At 43.6% G+C, this 16,286-nt stretch overlaps 1 protein-coding gene across 4 annotated transcripts in view; it reads right to left on the bottom strand.

The window, feature by feature from the left end:
- The window catches only part of DAGLA (diacylglycerol lipase alpha), a 48,144-nt gene that overhangs the window by 13,061 nt on the left and 18,797 nt on the right, over nucleotides 1–16,286 (bottom strand). For 3 of the 4 annotated variants that reach the window (XM_066583148.1, XM_066583149.1, XM_066583150.1), the window contains exons 3-18: nucleotides 15,067–15,278; nucleotides 14,877–14,978; nucleotides 12,850–12,988; nucleotides 12,660–12,747; nucleotides 11,199–11,333; nucleotides 8,649–8,726; nucleotides 8,438–8,562; nucleotides 7,874–8,033; nucleotides 5,728–5,811; nucleotides 5,556–5,633; nucleotides 4,603–4,683; nucleotides 2,047–2,189; nucleotides 1,894–1,962; nucleotides 1,387–1,459; nucleotides 1,093–1,289; nucleotides 870–999 (exon numbers count right to left, since the gene is read on the bottom strand). In XM_066583148.1, the coding sequence (XP_066439245.1) occupies nucleotides 870–999; nucleotides 1,093–1,289; nucleotides 1,387–1,459; nucleotides 1,894–1,962; nucleotides 2,047–2,189; nucleotides 4,603–4,683; nucleotides 5,556–5,633; nucleotides 5,728–5,811; nucleotides 7,874–8,033; nucleotides 8,438–8,562; nucleotides 8,649–8,726; nucleotides 11,199–11,333; nucleotides 12,660–12,747; nucleotides 12,850–12,988; nucleotides 14,877–14,978; nucleotides 15,067–15,278 (1,894 nt within the window). Of the gene's footprint in view, nucleotides 1–869; nucleotides 1,000–1,092; nucleotides 1,290–1,386; nucleotides 1,460–1,893; nucleotides 1,963–2,046; nucleotides 2,190–4,602; nucleotides 4,684–5,555; nucleotides 5,634–5,727; nucleotides 5,812–7,873; nucleotides 8,034–8,437; nucleotides 8,563–8,648; nucleotides 8,727–11,198; nucleotides 11,334–12,659; nucleotides 12,748–12,849; nucleotides 12,989–13,599; nucleotides 13,704–14,876; nucleotides 14,979–15,066; nucleotides 15,279–16,286 lie in introns of those variants that run through there. The other variant, XM_066583151.1, reaches the window with a different exon arrangement.

Genomic DNA, 16,286 nt, shown 5'->3' with positions numbered 1-16,286 from the left:
TGAAGCCGGTAAAAAGTATCGCACAGCGTGCAAGGTGCATGCGAGTGCGATGTGACGGTTTCCATTGACAACAATGGGAAATACTTGCCTCCACGTGTCAGAGGATCACTACTTACCTGAAGTGACGCGTTTTTTGACACAAAAACACCTCGCATCCGCAGGCGGTGGGGTGGGGTGGGGGGGGGGGAATTGGCACATTCTTGAGTGTGATAGCGGGCTGAGTTTCATGGCCCAATGTTACGCTTGCCTGTGTGAAATTAGCCCAATATTGATTTGATTGAAGGCCCTTTTACACACAACTCGCTCAAACGTCCGAAAATGAGCGATAATCATTACACGTAAATGCGGGCATCACACAGTTTGTTTGAACGATGATTTTAAGGTTAACTTAAAAAGCCATTGTGCAGCCACTGAAAGATAAAAGCAAACACGTTTATCTTTCAATAGACTGCACACTGTTCTCCCCATGGCATGTTTACACTAGCCAGGAGAGAACAATGCAATCTGCTGGCAGCCATGAGAGAACAAAGGAATGTGCTGGCAGCTGTTTGCATGGCTGGGTGTGTGCTTAAACACAGGCTGGGCTCTGTAAAAAAAAAAAAAACTCCTGCAGGCCCTTTTACATACAAATGAAGATGATAAAGTGTTAATGGCCATTAACACTTTATGCAAATAGATTGCTATATCTTTCAGTTGTTTGAAAGGTCCCTTACATTTCTCTTTTGATCATTCCCTTTGTATATTATTACTTGTCCAAAAACTATCACTACCTTTATTTTTTAAAGCATTCTTACTTTGCAGAAGTTTTCCCACAACTGCCAAAAATGTAGGCGCAGTACTGTAAGGCCATAAAGCAAAATGACCCTCACCTTGTTCAGCCCTTCCATAACCACATGCGGAAGGTGTTCATGCAGCATGGCAGGAGAGATTATTACTTCTTCAAATGCTTTGTTGTCTCCCCAAATGGCAAAGTATGTAGGTTCCTCTTGATCCCAGAAACTATGAACAGAGGTTATGATGAAATACACGTGAATGGTCCCAAGTCATCAGCTCTACATAGTTACAGTAGATGTATACAACACTGACACTCACCAGCACTGCTCTGCCGGATGATTGTGCACAACATGAATGATTCGTCCAGGAGGGTAGAGCGGGGTGCTGGCTGACAGTGCTATGGTTAGATCACTGGGGTGAGTCCAGAGACGGTTACTGGGCACAGTTATCCCCTCAGATTCATCAGGAAGTTCTGATTTAGGTATACACTTAGTACCCCCTAAAATAATCCGCCACTAGGAAACAAGTCAAAGGATACATTTAAAGAGAGAATTGGAATAAAACCCAAACAACTGCAGCTAAGAAAACTCTATAGCACAGAAATCTTCCCACCTTTGGCTTATTACTCCTCTGAAGAACATCCAGGAGATGCCTGCGGAATCCTTCAAGTTGAGACAAACCAATCCTAAGAAAAGCAAAGATCAATATGCGCTCGAGTATGAAGGTTACACTATGGCAAACAACTATGGGTTGTTTTTGTAATAGTAACAAAACGGCCTTATGTTCACCTCTCTTGGCCCCCCGCATCTCCCGCCCCACTGCTCGGTCCTCCATGCTCTTTGTTTACAGGCTGCAGTCAGCCTGTGTAAGGGACGTCACAGGCTTCTGCAGCCAATCACAAAGCACAGCAATCCAACCTTGAGCTGTGTATTGGCTACAGCAGCCTGTGACGTTCCATAAATAGGCTGCTGCAGCTTTAAACAGGATGTCTCTGAGGAGACCCGGAGTGGCAGCACAGGACACACAGAGTTGGGAGAGGAGAGTTTGTAATGTTAATGCATGGGGCACTTTTTTGTATTAAGAAACACAACTTGGACAACCCCTTAAATTCAAAATTACCTGGGTACTAAGTCTTTCCCAAGCACTACTGATGTAACAAACTCCTTGGAATACTCCATAGCGTCCTCACTAAAAAAAAAAAAAAACAACATGTTATTAATTGAAGCTTATAGATGGCAATCCTGCAGAAGAGAACATTTGTAGAATATATACCTTAGGAGGCCCCCTGGTGGAGAGTAAGCAAAACACTTTAGGGAAGGGTACTGTGGACGGAGAAGGAAGGAAAGAATAGCAGCAGTGCCAGCTCCCAGCGAGTGGCCCACCACAATTAGGCCATAATGTTTGGTTCCACGTCCCTGGGAACACAAGAGGCAGTCCATGTGATAAACGAAGCTGTGGCTGAATCTATGAAAGGTTAGAACCTTATACAGCAGCTTGAAAATACAATCCACAGTGAAAAAAAAAAAAAAGAGGGTCATTCAGGTCAACTGATCATATAATATCACACAGTTCATTACATAATTGATAGTCACTTAAGAAATGGAGCTCGGACTTCTCTGAAGATGACCCATTTTGTACAAACTGCAGCTGGTTTTGTATGGAGTTCATCGATCTTAAAAGGAGATTTTTGGAGTAAAGCAGAACAAAAGAGAAGCCGGGAGATACACAAAGGAATAGAAATATCTATAGGGCTGCATTAGACGGATGGAGGCAGAAGGAGCATCCATATATACCCCCCAAAAAACCCAAACATATGGAACAGTGTAGCAGACTACGCTATTCCAATCAACCGTATCCAGTAAGGAGAGTATATAGCACAGTATACTTTTTAACATAAAAGCCTGTGTGTGACAGATTCCATCATTTGGCATCCATCACAGGTATTTGTTAACCCCTATATATTTATCATATATGTCATGGGGCGGAAAGGGGTTAACGAATGACTGTGATGGATGCCGTCACACACACTAATATATATATATATATATATATATATATATATATATATATATATATATATATATATATATATATATATATATATATATATAGTATACGTATATTATACACACACACGTACGTCTTGGTGAGCAACGGGTTGAGGGGAAATGCTGTACAGCTACAGCATATGGATAGCAGGGGCTCAGTAGCCGAGCATCCACCATCTGTATCAGGTGCCGACTGTGACCGACAACTGGGCTCCCACTATAACAGCAAAGATCAGTGAAAACACCCATTCTCGCCGTTAGTGCCTTATTACATGCCACAAGCAATGTTGATTGCAACATGCAAGAGGTTCACAGCCGGAAGGCACTCCCTCTGTGAGGTCATCAACCTTCCTCCACAACTTAACGTAGGACTGATGGGTCTGATTGCTTGATAAGTGATAATACACTGCAATACAGAAGTATTGTAGAGTATCATATGAGAAACCTTGATATTGCAAGTTACCTGCAGGGAGATGTATAAAAAAACAAAAAAACGCACAACAACAAAAAAAAACCCTTTAGGCCGGCTGCACACGGACGGATTTCCGCCACGTAATTTGCGGCGTAAATCCACTGCGTTGCCCGCAGCTATTAGGTTCTATTGAACCTAATAGCTCAGAGCTCATGGTGCGGAATTCCGCACCGTGAAATCACCCGTCCTCACCCGCGGCATGCTCTATTTGCCGCGGGTGTACGCGCGGACGGCTTCCATTGCAGTCAATGAAAGCCGTCCGTTCACGCTATCTTTCGCTGTAGCACAGCGGAAGATAGCGTGAAATCGCCTCTCCGCCTACCACTGCCGCCGCCTCATATGACGTGGTGGGCGTGTCATGTGACGTGGCCGGCATGTCACATTATGCTGCTGCGCGTCACGCCGAAGCGTCATGCGGGAGCGAGGACGCCGGATCCGCAGGTAAGTTTGGGGGTCTCTGGGGGGCGCCGTGACGGGAGCTCGTCACGGCCGTGTGCACTTTTCTTTTCTTTCGTTATAGACAAAGGGGGAATGTAAAAACAAACAAACAAAAAGAAAACACAAAAAACACACATTTATACAGGCTTGGTATTGCCATATTTGTAAAGACCCGTACAGTAAATTATACACACTTTTAATCCCATAGCAAAAAAAAAAAATGTTTTTTTTGGGTTTTGTTCATTTTGCCTTGCCAAAAAGCTATAAAAAATGTGAGACAAAAATTACAGTCTGCCACACAAAGAAAAATCCCTATACAGCTATGTTCACAGACGAATAGAAGTTATGGCTATGACACCCCCCCCCCCCTCCTTCCCCCCCCCAAAAATGACTGTGTCCTTAAGTCTAAAACTAGCCATGTCCTTAAAGGGTTACATATACATTCTGGTCTTTGTTTAATGGCTTTGCACAACATATTCATGAAATCAGACACCATTATGGCCTGTGCATGATGGATGAACAGTGGCATCTGTCACCCATAAGCTAGAATGGCATCTGTTTAATGGATACATCCTGAAAACTTTTTGACAAGCTGACATTGTATCGTTAGATGGATACCTTTCTAGCCTATAGATGCCACTGTAAGGCATCCGTCACAGCCTCCATTTACCACATACATTAGAAGGTATTCCCAGCACATACATTAAACAAGGACAACAAGTATGATGTGAATAAAGTCTTATACTGACATTTTCCCTTTTTTCCCCAGAGAACCGGCAGATTACTCAGTGGAACACAGAACGGAGGAAAGACACAACGGGGATACCTTCCACAATCATTACAATCTTACATGTAGTCTGTGTATCTTACCAAATCTCTGCCGAATGCCTGAGAGAGCACCATTTCTTGCTCCAACTTCTTCTTAATATACTCAGCAGAAAGAACCATTCCCTGCAAACAGCAAGACACCAGCATGGCATCACAGCTTCTCAGTTATAAAGGAGGACATTACTAGAGGGGTAGAGTGGATGTGTCACTCATCTCATTGCAAAGGTCCATGGCTCCTTGCACAACGCTGTTCATGATGTCACAATCACCACTAATACAGATGTTGTAAGACTGGGCGCTTTTACAGGGGCCGATTAATCATTCCCAGTGGGAATCTGAAGGATTATCTTTCGGTGTAAATACATGCTCCAACTGAATGGCGAGCAGAAATGCAGCGAATTCTCGTTCAGCCGGAACATGCGCTTACACTTAACGATAATCGGAGCATGAAGAAAACTTAATGACGGATTGAGCCATGTAAAACAGGCAGTCGTTCAATTTTGAACAACTGCCTGTTTATTGTGAAGGGAGGTTGTTGGGAAGGAACAATTCCCGTCCTGCTCAGCTTCCACTCACTGAGCGATGCTCGTTTCTGTGCAAAGATCATCGCAGTGACAACCTGTCGGGCATCTGCGCCCTACGGGACATCCCATGTAAAAGGGACCTATGAGGTTAAAAGAAAGGAGTGTCCCTAAACTTACAACACACATTTAAGAAAACATACAGCGAAGGGTCTGACCATAGCAACCACTCAAATTCCCTTTCCTTTGCAATAATGTGGATAAATGTACATTTCAATAAAGGGCAAATGAAGATTTAAAAAAAAAAAACAAAACCACAAACCCGCACACACACACACACGCACGCACGCACGCACGCACGCACACACGCACGCGATACAAATAAGCCAGCGTTTCTGACCTCTACACCTTGGATCACCTTCTATTAGCCAAAATGAAAAACCAATGGAAAAAAGAAAAGAAAGAGAGCCATACCTTGTGCCCTAACCATGTCCCGTGGTGTCCCTCTACTGGCAGGCGCTCAGCATCTCCCGTGAGGTCTGTCAAGGCATCCTGGGAATAGGATAGTGAGAGGTTTGGCGTGTTTTACATTAGAAAAATTAATTGCTCCTAAGACGGACAATAAATCATGTCTGTATTCCTCTACCTTTGGAGAGAGTGTGCCACGTATACTAATCACTACTTTCTTCTTCTCATGATCGACAGCCACAAAGAATGGCGTTTCATAAACCTGTAGAAGGAAAATAGCTTATAAAATGCAAAAAGACATCACATAAAAATATAGATAACCAAAAACCAAAAACTAAGACTAGTTTCACAATACAGGGGACCAGCTGGATGCAGAAGACAAGCGGGGACACCCTGCTTGTCTTCTGCATCCTCCGTTCGGAGCGCCCGGCTGTATAACACGATTATCGCCCAAAAGTTGCTCAAAAGCAGTCTTTTGAGCGCTAATCGTTGTGTCTAAACAGGCCTTTAGAGTTGTACGGAGTGACAGGTTGCTTGCTTGGCATCCTGCAATGTACGAATCTATTGATTGTTGGGGCTTCTAGCAGTTGGAACCCCACTCATCTCTCGTGGATAGGCGATTACTGTTAATGGCGTAAATACCCAATGAGCACATTAAAACTTATCATTTCCTCCAGTTGGACGTTATCTCACATTGTTTACCACACCAGAACCGTGGGCTTGACATGTAGAGTATAACCTGGCCGCACATCTACAATATAACTAATGCAATGAAAACTAGGTTTATAAAACTAGATTGATGCGATATTTACTACACGAACATAAAATGTTTGGAACGATGGTTGTAAATGTTTTAAGAACTGTCGAGCCGAGGATTCGGCTTGAACTGTTCACCGTCCACTGTATGGTCTTCTACGTTTTGGGGACATGGCAACAGTCAATTAGTGTATACTACATGTCTGTACATTACAGCGCTTAGTCTAGTATATGTAACTGTGGAGTCCCCAGTATATTCGGTGTATCCTGCGGTAATATCTTCTATCTCTGGTATACTCTACAGATTAGATCTACTACAGAGAGAGGCCGCGTGCAGCAGAGCTGCGTGTCTCTATACCCGAGTGCAGCAGAGCTGCGTGTCTCTCTCACTCTCTCTCTCTATTGAAAACAATGGGAGAACATCTCGATCCCCTGGCTGTGCTTGAGAAAGCCGTGTCGGGGAAATCCTTCAGCCCTTCAGGAATGTGAGGCTGCTTCCATGTGAAAATGCCTCGCATCCAGGGGTTTCCACATGTTTTAAATGGGAACAGTGAAGGTTGTCGCGCTCGCTTAGCAACGCTTCGCTCTCCCTAGTGGCTGAAGCAACGGCGCCGCTAGACTTCACATTGCAACTTTGAGCTGGCCCGACGCCTCATTGAATCAAACTCAAATTTTACGATTTTACAGTGGTGGTGAGGCTCTAATGAATTTAATGACACCAAAATCATCCAAAGGTCCTGCAAAGGGGTCAAAGTGTGGGGCAAGAAAAAGCCTGTAGGCTTCTTTTATCTTAGATTGCTATCGGACTATAAAATAATCCACTATATAGCTATATAAACTTTATATAATTTAAAAGGACATTTCTAGCTGATCCCTTCATGCGCCTTTACAATCAGAGCTGCTCTTTAGCAGATATCTGCATGGCCGGCTGGTTACTTACCGCAATTCTCTGGTGACAATTGTGACCGTTTTTACGTAAAGATTAGAGATGAGCGAGCGTACTCGGAAAAGCACTACTCGCTCGAGTAATGTGCTTTATCCGAGTATCGCTGTGCTTGTCCCTGAAGATTCGGGTGCCGCTGCAGCTGACAGGTGAGTCGCAGCGGGGAGCAGGGGAGAGCGGGCGGGAGAGAGGGAGAGAAAGATCTTACCTCCGTTCCTCCTCGCTCTCCCCTGCAGCTCCCCGCTCCGTGCCGGCACCCGAATCTTCAGGGATGAGCACAGCGATACTCGGATAAAGCAAATTACTTGAGCGAGTAGTGCTTTTCCGAGTATGCTCGCTCATCTCTAAAGATAACGCTAACGGTTATGCCAACTCTGATGGCTCTTCAGAAGCCGATGTGGTGACTTAACACCTGTGCGAAAGAACCTCGTCAGAGAAGGAGGAGAAAATAAGGGAAAACTATGTAAAGAATGGAACCTTAGCATCAGTCATGTGGTAGGGTTGGGCATGACTGGCTGCTCCATCTTTTTGCTCTAGCTTTCATCGATGAGTTCTATTGAACATTAAGTACAAAAGCGACTGAAGAAAGCAGTGTGAAGCTGCGCAGGAAAACCAAATGACTAACCGCATCATGACATGACGTGTACACAATGTCCACCATGTTCATGTTCTCATCCAGGAAATGACGTTTTATTGCAATTGCATTACAACCGCAGCAGTTATCCTCCTCGATGGTAACTCCAGGGGCAAAGCGCGGACGAGAAGAGCAGAGACAACAGCAGCTGCTACAGATGGCAAGCCGAGAATAGAAAGACAAAAAAACAGGGGGTACACGTTAGATAGAAGAGGCCAAGTTGCAAAAAAAACGTACAGCAATATATATGCAATGCACAAACAGACTGAACCTCATGTACATGAGCGCATTTCAGACCAGTGTCACAAGGATCCCGAATGTGAAGTTACTGCATTTCAGTGAGGCCATGCCCCATTAGATTCTATAAACTGGACCGGGGTGGAAATCTTAATTTATCAAACGGAATCCCACGTATAATTAAGTGGCTCCGATTCGGATCTATTGGTGCAGTGTATAACGGTCCAAAATGCGCGTACTGCGTACATGAGGCCTGAGTTTATTCATAGAATAGACAAAGTCAAATAAGAAGTGGGAAAGCTACTAGTGAGAACTCACGAGCAAGCGCCCGCCAATCGGCAGATGCCACAAGTTGGTTTCCGGATGAGGTACATGGGCCAGCCATATGCCGCCAGGGCAAACAGCATGTAATAACAGACCTCCTTGTACCGCTGCATCTCTTGCTGTAGTGAGAAAGACAGGAAATGAATGGTGAAATGACGGAGGACAGGAACTAACAGTGCGGAGGTGTAGACGCGGCAATACTCACAGTATTTTTTAGGTCCAGATATTTTGTTTTTCTGGTGACTGGCATGCCAGACAAGAAAGCCAATATATCGTTATTAGCCTGAAAACAAGAGGAAATACGGAAAGTTAGCTCAGATTTTGTTTTACAACATTAAATAACTTATTCCCTCTACATTACTGTCAAATTACTGATAGAACATTTTGTAATTTGTCGTACGCCAAAATATTCTTTTCCTGTAACGGAGAGAACTACCGTAGTTGTTTTTCTTGTCATCTTATAACATTTATAGAGACAATAGAGGCCTAACTACAAGTGTGGCAACTTACTGGAAGGGGTTCAAAACGCACATCTAGCAAATGGGGTGTCTGTGTATTAAAAGGTTGTACCGAGATTACAAGTTATCCACCTACGCACAGGATAGGTGCTAACTTGCTGATTGTTGGTGGTCTACCACGGAGACCCCCCACTGATTCGGAGAACGAGGGTTTAGTGTCTCCCGTCGTCCTCACTACAGGGTTACTGAACCCCTTTACCCCACAATGAGGAGACCGAATGGAGTGCTGGTTATGCAAGCGCACCAAAACTCCACTCACTTTTAATGGGACTGTGGAGATAGCCGAGTGGCAAACACTTTGGTACTTTTGTCAGCCCTACTGAAATGAATGCAGCGCTGAGCGTGCATGCTCGTCCGGCGAGCCATTCATTTTAATGTCACTGCAGGGGAGAAACGAACAAGCAGAAGGGGACACGAGACCCCCATTCTTGAGAACGGCGGAGGTCTCAGTGGTGAGATCCCTACCAATCAGCAAGTTATCAGTTATGCTGTGGATAGGTGATAACTTGTAATCTCGTACGATCCCTTTAAAAGTTGATATTTTTACTTCTGTATCATAAAAAGTTTAATTTCTACAGATTTTCAGATTTTACAGAAGGTCTTTGCATTAAATATAGACAGACCTGAAAATTAGGTACATGTCTTTACAGAACTCAGGCGCTCTATGATATCCCTCCGTCTCACCTTCTTCTATACGGTCAACTTTGGGGAATTTTGAAAAATAGGTTAACTGATATACCCAAGGAGCGGGCTACTAACCCATTTATGGCTTCATAAATTCCCTCCTAATCTAGACCCTATATTTCCACATCAGGAAAAACCATGGGGGTAAAGGTTACCCCTTTCAGAGATGGACACGAGAATTGGAAGACCCTTAAATGTGTGACAAAATACTTGAAGGGTGGGATCAGTGAGGAAAGTCATTGCTAATAAAAAGTGGAGAGCAAATGCCGTTGATTACAATACTTGCTAAAACCACAAATTCCAACAATAATGGATGCCGTACAGCTAGAGATGAGCGAGCGTACTCGAAAAGCACTACTCACTCGAGTAATTTGCTTTATCCGAGTATCGCTGTGCTCGTCCCTGAAGATTCGGGTGCCGGCACGGAGCAGGGAGCTGCAGGGGAGAGCGGAGAGATCTCCCGCCCGCTCTCCCCTGCTCCCCGCTGCGACTCACCTGTCAGCCGCAGCGGCACCCGAATCTTCAGACCCGAGCACAGCGATACTCGGATAAAGCAAATTACTCGAGCGAGTAGTGCTTTTCCGAGTACGCTCGCTCATCTCTACGTACAGCCTATCAAACTCTCCTTTCACATGAACAGAATAGAAACACAGGCTGAGTCAAAGGCCAAAAAGTTCTTTCGGCAATGGCGCTCCTTTATACGAGCATTTTTCACCACTACCGGAATTATGGCATGTGTATCTCCTTTTAGACATACTACTTGGTACCTCACTTTGGAAAATGCAGATCAGTTAGGGAAATTAAAAATAGACGGTCACCCCAAGATGAATCACAAGTGACTTTTTGAACCATTTGAGTAAAGCATAAAGTCCAGGCAGCATGAGATGAAAAAGTTTCAATCCTTTATTCCTCCATAAACAAGAACCAGCGACGTTTCGACCCAACAAACAAATGGGTCTTTATCAAGCTGGTTCTTGTTTATGGAGGAAAAGAAGGATTGAAACTTTTTACATCTCATGCGGCCTGGACTTTATGCTTTACTTGGATGTCTGTTGGTCTTGATCCAGACCATAACCGGGCTATGCATTTTTTCTCCCTGCCTTGAGTAAGGTATACAGAACACCAAGGGACGGTGAGAGCCCCTATTTGCTGCTGTTTACATAAGTTTATATTTTTGAACCATTTGAGCTTACTAATATCTCTATCCCTAAATTCGATTTTACCCATGTCTACATGATATATGCCTGGACACTGTACAGTCCACCAGTAGGGAATGGTACTTAGAGGAACAGGACAGAAGAGATTGTGCAGCATAAAGTCAGACCTGACTTACTGCAGTGGTCTGCACATGTACACGGCCTTATACAGGAAATTCCAGCAAAGACCTCAATGGAATCTCCTGTACTCCCACAGCCGCTGATCTCCTCATCCCTTTTGTGTACTGATCAGGTGGTCAGATGGACCCTCTGATAGTCATGTTCCTGGTCGAGTTTGTATTCTTAGTCGGTGAAAATGATAAGAAGTGTAGGTCGCTTTGACCAAAAGAAGCTTACCTCATCCAGCACTGCGTTACGCTTTGCTCTTTGCCTTTGGCGCAGTAAAACTAGCCCAGCAATGATGTCAGATGGAACAATATCCAGATCTCGGAAAAACTCAGCAAACAAATAGGCAATTTCTGAATAAGCGTCCTGAAAGACAAGGCAGAACTTACATGGTACAGATACAACTATTGTATATATCATTGGGAGACTACCTTGGTGAGCCAGGGATCTAGTCTAATTCAGAAGAGGAGATATGAATGTCCTGAGTACCTTGTGAGACATCATTCCATTGATTTTTATTTATATACATTTGTTGAAATTTTTTTTAAAGATTTTATGTAAAAAGTGACAAAAGCTAAACATTTTCACATATAATTTCCCATACAAATATAGTATAGATTGCAAATCAATTAGTGAATATAGACAAATGTTTTCTTCTAACTAGTGCAGAGCCATTGCCTCATTTATCAAAACTGTCTTTGGGCTCCTTCACAGACAGGACACTGTAGAATATTCCACTGTCGGAATCCGCAGGTCTAAACAGGGATTTTGATGCAGAATTGCTGTCAGAACTCATCCATTCCCAATTCTACAACAAAAGCTATGGTATGGTGGTATAGATGTAGTGAGTATGTCCCACGATGATTCTTTTTACACCGTAGTACGAAGGGTTTCCTGACAAGGCTACAGTAGCCCTATCCTTATTTGAGAAGCAGATTCTGATCAGGGTTGCCCTTTTCAGAGCAGCTACCCTGCGGTAGGTGTTCAAGCATAGGGTGTAACAGGGTCACATGCCAGTCATCCAGAGTCTGTTGTGCTGAAACAACCCAGCCATTTTAATATACGCGTCGTCAGCGTGTCAAGGAGTTTATCCGCCCATGCCATCGGCATTGGCGCTGATGCCTTTTTTAATATACATCTAATAAAAAGTTATATTTTAATACCTTATGTTCTTTGCTGACCTGATTTATAAGAATATTTCCATATTACCACTAAATTAAAACATTATGATCAGGGGGTGAGAGTTTGAACCCGAACTGATCCAGAGAACAAAAAAGTCATGTTGGCAGTTCTCCAACACAGCGGCAGCTTGACCACCTGTCCCGCAGGGAAATGTAATATAGCTCCATGAAAGTGACTGGGAACGTGCTGTAGTTCTCTGCACAGCGAGTGGTTTAGAAGGCGCCATCTCCCATTCACTCGCAATCAGCGATGGGGCTGCTGCACTATTATTCTACAGCTAGATGGGCATCTATGCAGTCAGATCCCTACTGATCATTCAGTAACTGCACACCTTGGTTGATTTGTTAAAAAAAAAAAAAAAAAAAAAAAAAGCTCAATAAAAATGGATTTAATTTAAAAAAAGTAATTGCACACCCCCTGGAAACAGCCCATTATAATTTTTTTTTTTTACAATTAAATACATTTCCTAATCGAATATCTATTTGCTGGATTATATCTGTATATACTCACAGACTGAGAGTCTTTTGTGCGAGTACAGCATAGGAAGACTTTCAAGCGACGGGTCCAGCTGCTGGCCTGTCCTTCCTCCAGACGGTGTCTAAAAACAAGCACGAATAAAAAGGGTGATGTTGCAGCAAAAAAACACCCAAAAACAAAAACTATGAAACAGTTCAAAAAGTAGGACAAAAACTTTATTTACCGTAAATTATAAGTGCGCAAGTTCCTTTGTCTTCTCTTTGTTGCACGTAGTTTCACAAAGGTTCTTCCAGTTGGATCAAACACACAGAGAACAGTAATGCAGACACTGAGTATGACCACCCAGTTACACACCACCATCCCTATACAGACACAGTAATAAGAGGAAAGAAAACAAGAATGGGCTTAAAAAAAATATAACGGTTGGTAAGAATAATCTACAAGGTGTCTCAATGTTGTGACCGGGCAAATAGCGAGGTAGACTTCATTGCATTGCCGAGTTGTTAAATTTAATGTAGTTTAAAAGCATCATTTTCTCTGCTGGATGATGGACTTCTTTCCTGCCCCTCCTGGAACTCAAACTCGGTTACCTGCTGCCTAGTTAAACCAGCACCTCCCTAGGGAAGATGCCAGTCATACTCTTAGGAAGTAGCCTGCTTCTTGCTACGAGTCTGTGCTTTTCAATGTCATCTATGCAATCACTTTATTCCTCCAACCCTGGTCATCGATCCACAACTACTCCACTGACGCATCTAGTGGGATCGCCATTTTCAGGGTTGGTGCTCTGCTGTCACGACAAACAGTAAACAATGCCGTACACAAACGCAGAGTTACGTGATCTAATAATTTACGGAGAATGTGGAAAAAATACCAGAAGGGTACAAGAGAAATACCTGAATCGGCCAAGAATATCACAGATGTTTATAACCAAGTTATCCAAAGAGTCAACGTGACAGAACAGGTTGTTCCATACCGTGCCAGAAACCTCCCAAGACGGCAATGATGCGGCTATGCAGTTGCAGAAGCCGCAGTTCTGACTTTCTCCAAGCAAAATCCCATGTCTAGCGTTCAAGCAGCGGTACAGCATGCAAGTTTTCCAAAATCCAAAGTGCATTTTTATCTGTGTCATGAAACAACTTTATCCAGAGAATGCAGAAAGTCACATTATTTACTGCGACTGGCAGTTATGGAAGGCAGGCGAGGATTCCGATTCTACAACCTTCATCATATGGACTGACGAGTCCAAATTCAGCTGAGATTGAGTATTCAATAAGCATAATCAACATGTTTGGGCGAGACAGAACCCATGGGCCATTGAGGTGTGTTGTAATCAGTGACAGCTAAGCATTATTGTCTAGCCATGCACATTCAGCAACAGCTAATCAGTTCATTTCCTTATTAAGAAAACATCAAAGGAAAACTATATCTGCATCATTCAGCAATACCTTGAGGCCTTTATTAAAGAATTACCCCTCGTACAGTTTCTTAGGCCTGTCTCACACGGGCGAATATCTATTTCGGAATTGGCGGTCGGTGTCCGCAGCAAATGGCAGGCATTCAATGGTATGCAGAAAAAAAAAATAATAATAGCAGCATGCTCTATTTTGCTGCAGATTCCATGCGGACGGCGAGTGAAAAACAACATTTTTAATTTTTTTTTTTAAATCTGAATCCGGATCGTTCGTGTGAGTCCAGCCTAATGACATACTTTCAGCATGATGGCAGCCAGAACCCAGGTGAGACTGGCTAAATGCTGCTATAATGGGCTGCATCCTCAAAATTGCACGATCGCTCACTCACTAGATCACAGGCCACTTGATCTTTACGTTTGTGGGGGGGGGGGGGGGGGGGGGAGCTGGAGGAGAGTTTATGCTTCACCTGTGAATGGCATAATCACACCGTGTTAAAAAGGACAACTGATGTGGGACGAATTAATTGCTGCTGAGCACCAGTGCATCCTTCGCATACAGCTTTGCATCATTGCAGCACGACACATCAAGAACTTTCTCTTCTCGCACTTAAATGAGGTCACTCCAAATAAAACCATTTCACACTTTATTCTGCTTTCACCCCATTTTCCGTGCACGTAGTTTCCTAGCATTACTCATCAGCAATGCGGTGAAGCCGACCTCACTGTCTGCCCTATGAGAACACTAACTGGGACACCCTGGATAGGCAAGTATGTCAGCTACAGATATACACAGTCCCGCTCTCCTGTGGCGGCTATATAAAGAATTTGGCTCCACTTACCCAGAGTAACGTTCTTCGCGGTGACATCATTGCAGGATGTGTAATACTGAGCGAGCCAGACAATACCCACGATGGCATAAACAAACTCAATCACCAGAATTGCTACAAGGGATGGAAGACGGTGTAAATGGACAATATGTTTTCACATTACACATGCCAAAGGGAAAGCCTGCCTGTAGAGCTTACTCACCGAGCCGGACGTAGAGCACATACTGCATGGAGTCTCTGGGTTCAGTGTACAGGATTCCCCCTCTCATGCTCAACCAGATGATGGCCACCTCCGCTATCATGCAGCTGAGCAGAATACCCAGGTACCCCCGCCCGTGATCCACCAGATTCAGAGAACATGTTTCATGCGGGTTATAGGTCAGTCCAAAGAGAACCACAGATAGGATAACAAACCTGGGGGGGAAAATGGTTCAGAGAAAGAACACAGTTAAGTCACCTAAATCACTATACAGTAACATAAGTTTATGCCCCCCACCGCATCCCAGAGTCATTACAGTAAAAACATTCCTCAATCACAGGTGTACTGATTACTAGCAAGAGTACCAATGCCAAGTAGCTGCCGCAAAAGCAAATCACATTTTTAAGAGGCATACGGCAAAAACCCCATGATTCAAATATAATCTTGATCTCTTTATAAAATAGCTTAACCCCTTCCTGGATACAATACGCAGCAGATGTCGGCTGTCTTTGACAGCAGACCTAGCAGAAATCTTAACCCTTTAGACACTGTCGTGAACACCGATAGCAGCATTTAAGCGTCCTGCCAGCTCAGGCTGTCTCCCAATAGGTGCGCTCCTTAACGGAATTGTGCTTGGTTACCACGGCAGCCTGGGATTTAGTGAGAACCCCAAAGCCTGCCATGGGTGCCCTACTATTAAGATATGCCTGGGGTGGTGGTGGTGGTTGTGGGGGGGGGGGGGGGTTGAAGTGAGCATTGCCTAATTATAATTATCTTTTTAACAGCTGTGCATGGCATAGAATAACAATAAATAAGTTAAGTGGGACAACCAGTATATAGAATGCCTGTAAATGTACAATATATTGTGATACTGAGGTATTGCAGTACATCATATATGCGATCAGACAATTACCAGAAAAAAAAAGTAAGAAGAGGAGATTAAAGTTTTACTATTCGGAAATATAAAAATATTGAAAGTTAGCCCCAGTCGTCTGATGCAGAAATGAAAAAATAAAGCAGTTTGGCAATTCCAATGTATTAAAATGTTACATTAACAACCAAATATGGTGACCGCAGCAAAGAAAAAAAAAAAAAAAAAGCAACGCCAGAACGTTGTTTTTTTTTCTTATTACCCTGACGCCAAGAAGAAAAATAAGCGATTAGAAAGTCACCAATTCAAAGGACAGCTCACGCAATAAGAACACTCACAAAGCCGGAAAAAA

The sequence above is a fragment of the Eleutherodactylus coqui genome, chromosome 11 (genome assembly GCF_035609145.1).
Source record: "Eleutherodactylus coqui strain aEleCoq1 chromosome 11, aEleCoq1.hap1, whole genome shotgun sequence".
Lineage (NCBI taxonomy): Eukaryota > Metazoa > Chordata > Amphibia > Anura > Eleutherodactylidae > Eleutherodactylus > Eleutherodactylus coqui.
This window is presented reverse-complemented; position numbering and strand designations above follow the sequence as displayed.